The sequence below is a fragment of the Carlito syrichta genome, unplaced genomic scaffold, assembly GCF_000164805.1.
Source record: "Carlito syrichta isolate Samal-C Ts95f unplaced genomic scaffold, Tarsius_syrichta-2.0.1 Scaffold304318, whole genome shotgun sequence".
Classification (NCBI taxonomy): domain Eukaryota; kingdom Metazoa; phylum Chordata; class Mammalia; order Primates; family Tarsiidae; genus Carlito; species Carlito syrichta.
This window is the reverse complement of record NW_007248414.1, coordinates 158,762-168,792: the sequence shown is the minus strand read 5'-3', so window position 1 is coordinate 168,792 and position 10,031 is coordinate 158,762. Positions and strand designations below refer to the sequence as shown.

The following is a 10,031-nucleotide window of genomic DNA, read 5'->3' as shown; positions in this document are numbered from 1 at the left end:
TTAATGAGAATATGCAGTACTTGGAGCAGCCTCATACATGGCGCCTTTTCCTCAGAATTAGATCAAAGAAATTAATGTGCTGACTTACTTGACTAGAATAACCTTCCATACAAATGAGGAAGAGGCAAGAGTGATTTGGACTGGGGAGTGGTATGTGAGGCAGCCTAGAATGTATCAAGAAAGAAATCCTAAACTCTTTAATAAAGAAAGTAAAAGATGTGCTAAGCAAGTAGAAAACATTTATTTTTTATTGAAGAAATATATTTTATTTTTATTTTTAGTTCTTATTTTCCTTATTATAAAACTAAGACAGGCTGGGCGCGGTTGCTCACGCTTGTAATCCCAGCACTTTGGGAGGCTGAGATGGGAGGATTGCTTGAGGCTAAGAGTTCAAGACCAGCCTGAGCAGCATAGAAAAACCTCATCTCTACAAAATTAAAAAAGTCAGGCGTGATGGCATGGGCCTGTAGTCCCAGCTATTTGGGATGCTGAGGCACGAGGATCGCCAGAGCCCAGAGGGCAAAGCTGCTGCGAGCTGTGATCATGGTGATCCACTGCACTCCAGCCTGGGCAACAGAGTGAGACTCTGACTCAAAATGTTAATAATAATAATAATAATAATAAATAAAGCTAAGACAATCTCATTGTTGAAATCTTGGGAAATACCAAAGATAACAAATATCATCCACTACCCAGAGAAAAGCACAGTAGACATGACATAATGGAAATTCACCCTGGGTCTAAACCTGTTAGTTAATAGAATTGGCAGCATCCTGTACAAACAATGTCTTTTATAAATTTAATTTCATCATAAGCATTTTCTCATCTCATTGCTGATGCTCCATAATGACTATCAATGATCACATGATATTCTTTCTGTAGCTATCCCATCATATATTTAATTCCCCAAAGTAAAATTATTTCTCTTTATTTTCTATCATAAATAACGTTGCCAGGAGCATCTCTGTGCATAAATCTTTATGTTTTGGATGACTGTGAAAGCAATTTCTAACTATAAGTTTTCCAGGGGAAAGTAGAAAAGGTGATGGAAATGTGTAGAACAATATTCATCAATAGGATAAATCTTATCTCAAAGTTGTGTAGGTCTGAATCTCTTTATGAAAATTATGCCCATACCTTCTGCATTTAGTATATCTCCCTGTGTCTTCTGTTGCTCTTTATCTGTTTGTTTCTCATTTTTTCAAGGCTCATCTGGAAAGCTTTGTTGAGCAACTATCATGTACCAGCCTGGTGCCAGGCACAGGAGAAATGGCACAAGAGAAAAGGCAGGGTCCCTCCCACGAGAGAAGGGAGCATCCCCATGGTGGTCATGGTGTCATATTTCAGAAACAGAAATATTGGACACCCTCCATGCCCTAGGGTAGTTACTCATTTAGTTGGGGGAAATCCACTAAGGAAAGAATGATAATGCTACAAAATAGTTGATAGAAAAGGGGGATGTTTGAAGTGCTGCTGGTTCCCAGAGAAAGAAGCAAATAAGAGCTTCAAGGTAAAAGAAGGCTCCAGGCATGGGAACAGCACTGCCAGAAGCATCAAGGCCTCAAAGAGCTCATTTACACCTTGACCCCGATATGTTTCCAGACTCATTGTTCTGTGCTCCAGTCACCACCACCAACTCCTCCAATTCCTGAAACTCAGCTGTGTACTTTGAGTCTTTCTTTTACTTGCCTTTAAGTGCCTCTTTCTTCTTCCCTTCTAGTCATCCTTCAAAGCCCAACTCACACATCACTTCTTTTCTGATGTCCTTCCCGACATCTGCGCAACTCCTTGGGAGAGTTGGTTCCTCCCTCCACTGACCATCCACCTGCTTTGATCTTACTCCAGTCATCACACCTGGCCCAGTTGCCTCCTAGGACTTTTCAAAATATATGTAATAATAAGAGACGGGTCTCACTATGTTGCCATAGCTGATCTTGATCTCTGGCTTCAAGCAATCCTCTTGTCTTGGCCTCCCAAAGTGCTGGGATTGCAGACATGAACCACCATGCCTCGCCATCTTCAAGGATTTTTTTTTTTTTTTTGAGTTTTCACCCAGGCTGGAGTGCAGTGGCACGCTCATGGCCTCCCTAGCGTTGATCTGCTGGGCTCCGGCAATCCTTCTGCCTCAGGCTTCCAAGTAGCCAGAGCTACAGGCACATGCTACCACGTCCGGCTAATTTTTTATTTTATTGTAGAGACAAGGTCTCACCAAGTTGCCCTGGGTGGTCTTGAACCTACAGGCTCAGGCAATCCACTCACCTCAGCCTCCCAAAGTGCTGGGATTACAGGCTGAGCCACCAAGCCCGGCCTTCATGGGTATTCAGTTTAATTGTTTTGATGCTGTTGATCGTGTGTTTCTTCTCATGCTCATTTATGAACTTCTTGAAGTCAGGGCCAGTGAATCAGTTAGGATTTAGTTTAGCCAGTTTAGCGTGATAAAAAAAATGCTAACTAACTGTGACTTCGATGAAATAGACATGAGGTCCTGAGGTAGGCAGTCCTGTCTGGTATGGCAGCTCCATTATCTTCAAAGGACCTCAACTCCGTCTATATTGCAGCTTTACCATTCTCATTTTGTGGTTCTTCCTTATGGTCCCAAGCCTGTTGCTTAAGCTCTGCTCTTCATACCTGCATTCCAGCCAGCTGGAAGAATGCAGGGCCAAAGAAAAGTGCACATCTTCCTTTCACAGCTGCTTTCTGGAAGTTGCAAACTACACTTCCATTTCCATTCTGATAAAACTCAGCCACGTGGTCACACCCTGCTACAAGGAGGCCTGGGAAATGTAGTCTCTATTCCAGGCAGCCATGTCTAAAAAGCAGGGTTCTGTTCCTAAACGTTAGAGGAGATTTATTAGCAGTTCCTACTTCAGTGAAAAGCAAGGAGAGGTTAAGCAAGATTCCTTTGAGCCAGACTGGGCCAGCTGTGAGACGGTGGTGTCACTCACAAAGCAGTGGAAGAAAACACAACAGCTACTATTAATTGAGCATTATACTAGTTGCTTTATCTGAAACCAACATCTGTGAGTTTTACATAGGTAATTGCCCTTGAGAAAGAGTATTTCTAATTTGTATCAGATCCAGGCTTTTAGCATGCTTCCCATGATAGGGAGCTTACTATTTCTCAGGGTAAAACTCATTGCATTGTTAGATTACATCTATTTTTAGAAAGTTCTTCCTTACTTTGAACTGAAAGTCATACTCTCGGCCTGGCAATGGAATGAGTAGTTCAGGGTGCATATTCTTCAGTTAGATCAGATGTTCTGTCTCCCAGGAGATACTTGGCAGTGTCTGAAAACATTTTGAATGTCACAACCAGGGGGATGCCTGCTACTGGCATCTAGTGAGTAGAGGCTAGGGATATTGCTAAGCATCAGACAACGCATAGGACAAGCCCCCACTGCAAAGAGTTATGCAGCTTAAAATGTCAATAGTACCAAGGTTAAGAAACCCTGAGTTAGATAGACCTAAGTTTGAATCTTGACTTCTACAACTGCTTCCTAGCTGTGTGACCTTAAGTTGCTTCACCCCTCTGAGCTTGAACTGACCATTTCCTTATCTGTCTTAGAGACCATCAGATCTCACTCTTGGGCTTAGGATGGACATGTAGTAACCAGTATATGAGAAGTGCCAGCCTGGGGCTTGGCTCCTTACCGCCTCAGTTGACCCTGTTGGCCTTCTGGGATGCAGAAGGGATGTTGACTACTGTTGCTTATTTGATGGCACATAGACCTGATTGGATTAGACCACAGCACTCTAGTAAAAGGCCCTACCCCACCTAATAGTTTTGGAATGAAGCCATTGCCTTAATTCCAAAATGATGATTTGTTTGTATACTCTTGGGGAAGCAGGCTTTATTTCTGCTTTTTACTCAGTCATTGCCACCTCAGAGTTTGCAGAGCCTTCCCACTCTGTTATCTCAGTTGATGCTCTCAACAGCTCACGGCGAGGGTCTTATTATTCTCCCTACCTTACAAATGATCAAACTGGCATCCCAAGCTGATTGCTGGAGCTGCACACAGCTCAGAAAGTGGCAGAGTTTGAGCGAGGAATCGGCTTCTGCCTCCAGAGCTCTCCCCAGGCTGCTTTTCTGAGGACACAGAGCTAGGAGAGCCTGCCAGTGGCCACCTTTCTTAGAGACATATCCTTGTCCCAAGCGCCTCCTCTAGCTTTGTTCTCTCGGTCCAAAGCATACCCTCTGTGGAGCACCCTTCTGCGGGCTTGGCTAAAATCTCAGAGAGGGCACCTCAGATCCAGCTGGGGTCTTCTGTGTGGCGTGAGGTGAAATGAGGATCCATGTTCCCAGATGTCTCCCATACTCTTTGCCAGAGTACCTGACCTTTATTTGGAATTATACAGGGAACACCGTTCAGCGATCTGTTTTGTTGTGGTTTTTTTGGGTTTTTTTTTTGAGTTGGAGTCTCACTCTGTTGCCCAGACTGGAGTGCAGTGGCCGCTCCCGGCCTCCGCAGCCTCGACCTGCTGGGCTCCAGCGAGCTTTCCGCCTCAGCCTTCCGAGTAGCTGGGACTACAGGCATGCACTACCATGCCCGGCCAATTTTTTTTGATTTATTGTAGAGATGAGGTCTCGCCAAATTGCCCAGGTGGGTTCTCGAACCCACAGGCTCAAGCAATCCGCTCACTTCAGCCTCCCAAAGGCGTGGGATTACAGGCTGAGCAACCGAGCCCGGCTAAGGGATCTGTTTTCCAAAATGCAGGTCCATGAGGGAGGAAAAAGTGCCTTACATTAGTTATCTCACTGATGAGAGCCTGTTCAGGGATTAGATGAGAGGCAGAGACACCAGAGCCTACTTCCTGAGCGTGTGACCCGTGCAGTTCAGAACCGGAGGAAAACAGCAAAATATTCCTTAAGAGAGGCTAAAAAGGAGGCCTGGAAAAGTCTGTACAGATTATTTACCCTACTCTACACAATTTTTTTTTTAGTGGAATTCTCACTCTGTTGCCAGGCTGAAGTACAGCAGCATGTTCATGGCCACTACAGCCTCGACCTGCTCGGCGCAGGTGATCCTTCCACCTCAGCCTTCCAAATAGCTGGAACTTTCAAGTTGCTGTAGTTCCAGGCTCATGCCACCATGCTTGGCTAATTTTTTTTTAATTGTTGATGCGAGGTCTTGCTCAAGTTGGCCAGGTCTCAAACCCCTGGGCTCAAGCAATCCCCTTGCCTCTGCCTCCCAAACTGCTGAGATTACAGGCGTGAGCCACTGCACCCGGCTCCCACCCTACACATCTGACACAGGAGAAAAATGGAGGCTGAGAGATCACTCAGAAAACAAGTAGCAGAGCTGGGCAAAATCAGTGCTGCCCACATGGTTTCCTTCCACAAGGATCAATCATCTTGGGGTCTTGATTTTTATCTTAAACAATTATATGAATTTAGCCTTTTACTTGTGAACTTATCTGGCTTTGTCTTAATGTAAAAAAAATATTTTTTGCTAAATTATTGAGAGAACTGTGTATTCTCTATTAGTGTCTCTCAGTTTTCTTTAAATTCATACCACTTCTTGATGAATATAAAAGCTAACAATGCTTTTTAGAAGTTTTCATCAATTTATTTATTTTATTTTGATATAGAGACAGGATCTTACTATGTTGCCCAGACTGTTCTTTAACTCCTAGGCTTAAGTAATCCTCCCACCTCAGCCTCCCATAGTGCTGGGATTACAGGCATGAATCACCATGCCCAGCCTCCTTTTCAGAAGTTTTAATATCTACTTACACCTCCCATTCCGCTTGAAGATCACCAATAACAGAGGCTACAACCTGTTTTCAGTAGAGCCTTATTAGCAAAGGTTTTGTTACATATTACTTGACATAGTTTATATAATGAAAAAACGCTGTTTGTTTTTCAGATAGAAAAGTAAAACAATAAATATACTTTAAAAAATAAGTCCCTTCTTATCTGAGAACTATTTCTGTAAGAAGCTATGTTAGGTTTAGCTCATGCTTTATGTACCTCTGGTGCATCCCCTTACAACCTCCCCCATAACACTTAGGTATGCTTTTAGCTGCAAGTAAAAACCCCCACAATGGGGATGCAAGTGGGGAAAAAAAGCCTATTTAATTATTTCCCATCAATAATAAGGCTCAGTATGGTGGCTCACATCTGTAATTCCAGCACTCTGGAAGGCTAACGCAAGAAGATTACTTGAGCCCAGAGGTTCGAGACCAGCCTGGGCAACATAGGGAGACCTCATCTTTACAAAATAAAATATTAAAAATTAGCTGGGTGTGGTGGCATGCACCTGTGGTCCCAGCTCCTCTGGAAGCTGAGGTGGAAAGATCTCGTGAGCCTGGGAGGTCAAGGCTGTAGTGAGGCATGATTGTGCCATGTACTCCAGCCTGGATGACAGAGTGAGACTCTGACTCAAAAAAAAAAAAAAAAAAAGCCTGGAAGAAGATTCCAGCATTGGCTCACTGGCTTAGTGGTAACAGGGCTCTGGGTAAGCCTTTACTTGGCATTCCCTGATGGCCCCAAGACGACTGCTCTAGCCTCAAACATCACTTCCTTCCTTCCTGTCAGGAAGCAGGAGGCAAATGAAAAATGCTTTTCCTGTTTTGCACATTTATCAGAGAGAAAGACATTTTCTAGAACTCCACCTCTGTTGTTAGACTTCCCCATCTAATTTCTAGGGCATCATGGTATCTCATGGCCACTCCTAGATCAGCCACTGCAAAGAGAACTAGACTGCCATATTCAGGTTAGACCAGTCCAGATGCAGCCTGCCTTCTTGGAATATGTCCAGAATTAGACTTACACAAATTATTTACCTACCTTGTTTTTTGCCCACTCCCTCACTAGAATGCATGCTCCATGAGCGCAGAGATGTTTGTATTTTGTTCACTGCAGTATCCCAACACCTAGAACAGTGCCAGGAATTCAATAGTGATTGAATGAATAAGGAAGGGGACATGGCTGCAGCCAGCATTATATATCACCCCCAATAGCATACACCCCAGTTTGATAAACATAATGGTACTAAATGGCTACTGATCACCCAATCTCTGACCTTAATTTTTCTATTTTTTTCTCCCAGGGAGTGAGCCATAACTGGAGGCTGCTTTTGTGCCAATGACCCTCCCCAATTCTTCCTGCCTCTTAGAAGACAACATGTGTGAGGGGAACAAGACCACCATGGCCAACCCGCAGCTGATGCCCCTGGTAGTGGTCCTGAGCACCATCTCCTTGATCACAGTGGGTCTCAACCTGCTGGTGCTGTATGCCGTACGAAGTGAGCGGAAACTACACACTGTGGGGAACCTGTACATCGTCAGCCTCTCGGTGGCAGACCTGATTGTTGGCGCTGTGGTCATGCCCATGAACATCCTCTACCTGCTCCTGTCCGAGTGGTCCCTTGGCCGGCCTCTCTGCCTCTTTTGGCTTTCAATGGACTATGTGGCCAGCACAGCATCCATTTTCAGTGTTTTTATCTTGTGCATCGATCGCTACCGCTCTGTCCAACAGCCCCTCAGGTACCTGAAGTATCGAACCAAGACCCGAGCATCAGCCACCATCTTGGGGGCCTGGTTTCTCTCCTTTTTATGGGTTATTCCCATTTTAGGCTGGCATCGCTTCATGCCGCAGACCTCGGGGCACCGGGAGGACAAGTGTGAGACAGACTTCTATGATGTCACCTGGTTCAAGGTCATGACCGCCATCATCAACTTCTACCTACCCACCTTGCTCATGCTCTGGTTCTATGCCAAGATCTACAAGGCTGTACGGCAACACTGTCAGCACCGGGAGCTCATCAATGGGTCCCTCCCTTCCTTCTCAGAAATTAAGCTGAAGCCAGAGAATCCCAAGGTGAATGCCAAGAAACCAGGGAAGGAGTCTCCCTGGGAGGTTCTGAAAATGAAGCCAAAAGATGCTGGTGGTGGATCTGTCTTGAAGCCTCCATCCCAAGACCCTGAGGAGACGAATTCCCCAGTTGTTTTTAGCCAAGAGGAGAATGAAGCAGTAGGCAAACCCCACTGTTTCCCCCTAAACATCGTGCAGTTGCAGACTGTGGCAGAGGGGAGTAGCGAGGACTACATAACTGTCACTCAGGCCCAGAGCCAGCTCAAGATGGATGAGTCGGATCTGAACGTGCACGGGGTCAGTGAGATGTCAGAGGATCAGACACTAGGTGATAGCCAGTCCTTCTCCCGGACAGATTCAGACACCCCCACAGAGCCAGCACCGGGCAAAGGCAAATTGAGAAGTGGATCTAACACAGGCCTGGACTACATCAAGTTCACTTGGAAGAGGCTCCGCTCACATTCAAGACAGTATGTGTCTGGGTTGCACATGAACCGTGAACGGAAGGCTGCCAAACAACTGGGTTGTATCATGGCAGCCTTCATCCTTTGCTGGATCCCTTACTTCATCTTCTTCATGGTCATCGCCTTCTGCAAGAGCTGTTGCAACGAGCATGTGCACATGTTCACCATTTGGCTGGGCTACATCAACTCTACACTGAACCCCCTCATCTACCCCCTGTGCAATGAGAACTTTAAGAAGACGTTCAAGAAAATTCTGCACATTCGCTCCTAAGGGAGGCTCCTGAGCGATGCTTATGATGTCCAGTGAGGAAATAAAGGACGAAGGCCTATGTGTTGCCAGGCACTTGGGTTTTCTGGAGCCAAAACCACAGTCTTAGGGGCTGAGTAGTTTGGAAAGTTCTTTGGCACCATGGGAAGAACAGTGGATGGCTGTGGTCAGTAGAGGGAGTGAACTTGGAGGAGAAAGCAGAATGTGTGTAAGATGATCAGACCTGGGGTGGGAGTGCTCCTGCCCCTCAGGATCTGTGGGAGCCTCAGACTCTCCTTGTATTTCAAACTTTCAGATTCAAGTTAATCAGCAACTGATGGGACTCGTGGGTAGAGTTTCACTAGAGAATCAAACAGAAGACTTGAGCCTTCCTGGAGTGGAGCTGTATGATCACAAGAGACCTTACATGGGCAGATACTTGCTGTCCCCTTCCAGGGGTCACCTTGAGAGGCATGGCAGCCATTCCCCCAAGGCTATCCCTTCTCAAACACCTCTCTTCTGAGCCTCTTCTATAGTATTCTCCAGAACCAGTCAGTGTCTGAACCACCCTGGAAATTCACCCTCATCTTTTCCACTCATGCATGTCTTCGTTGATAGGAAATTATGCGGTTTGCAAATTCATTGTTTTTAACCCCTTCTGCAAGGGGTTCCTTTGGCTATTTAAAAAATGGTGGCAAAGTTTGCCCTCAAAAGAAAGACATGAGATTTGACTGGGTCTACATTAAAAATTAAAAGAAGGAATGGGGGAAGAATGTCCCCCCGCCACCCCCCCTTTTTTTAGCACTGTCTTAGCTTTATTTCATTTAAACCGCAAACACCATACAACAGGATTGTGTTCCTGTCTCTAGTTTTTAGAGGAACCAGTTGCAGCAAGGTGAAAGAGGTGCCCAAGGTGATATTGCTATTATATTAGAGAGTTAGAATGACCCTGCTCATCTAGTTCACTGTAGCACATTTTCTCCAAAAGACAAAAAATGTGCTCTATTAAGTACACACACACACACACACACACACACACACACACACACACACACACACATACACACAAAATATTCCTGAGCATGGTGGTAATTTTCCAAATAATATGTTGAGTGAAGGAATTGCTGACACAGAATGCCTCTGAATGGACAGAAGGTGATGCCTTGAGGGGACAGTATGCATTTTTATCTGAGTTCTGTTGTGTTTGTCAAAAAATGTCATGTTCTTTTATAGTCACAACTGTTAAGTAAAAACTAGGAGACTGGTCAAGCACAGTGGCTCATGCCTATAATCCCAGCACCTTGGGAGGCTGAGGTGAGAGAATTGCCTGAGCCCACAAGTTCAAGACCAGCCTGGGCAACTTGATGAGACCTCATCTCTATAATAAATCAAAAAATCAGCTGGGTGTGGTGGTGTTCGCCTGTAATTCCAGCTACTCGGAAGACTGAGGTGGAAGGATCGCCTGAGCCCAGCAGGTTGAGGTTGTGGTGGCCATGAGCATGCC

The 10,031-nt window shown here is 45.3% G+C and overlaps 1 protein-coding gene across 1 annotated transcript; it reads left to right on the top strand.

Moving 5' to 3' along the window:
- Nucleotides 1-7,056: 7,056 nt before the first annotated feature.
- On the top strand, nt 7,057-9,571 carry HRH1 (histamine receptor H1). Its single transcript, XM_008059640.2, has one exon. The coding sequence runs from the start codon at nt 7,088-7,090 to the stop codon at nt 8,549-8,551; it is 1,464 nt and encodes a 487-aa protein (XP_008057831.1). The 5' UTR covers nt 7,057-7,087; the 3' UTR covers nt 8,552-9,571.
- Nucleotides 9,572-10,031: the final 460 nt, after the last annotated feature.

Excerpts from the sequence above, each read along its gene's own strand:
- HRH1 (XM_008059640.2), top strand. The coding sequence starts at position 7,088 with ATGACCCTCCCCAATTCTTCCTGCCTCTTAGAAGACAACATGTGTGAG.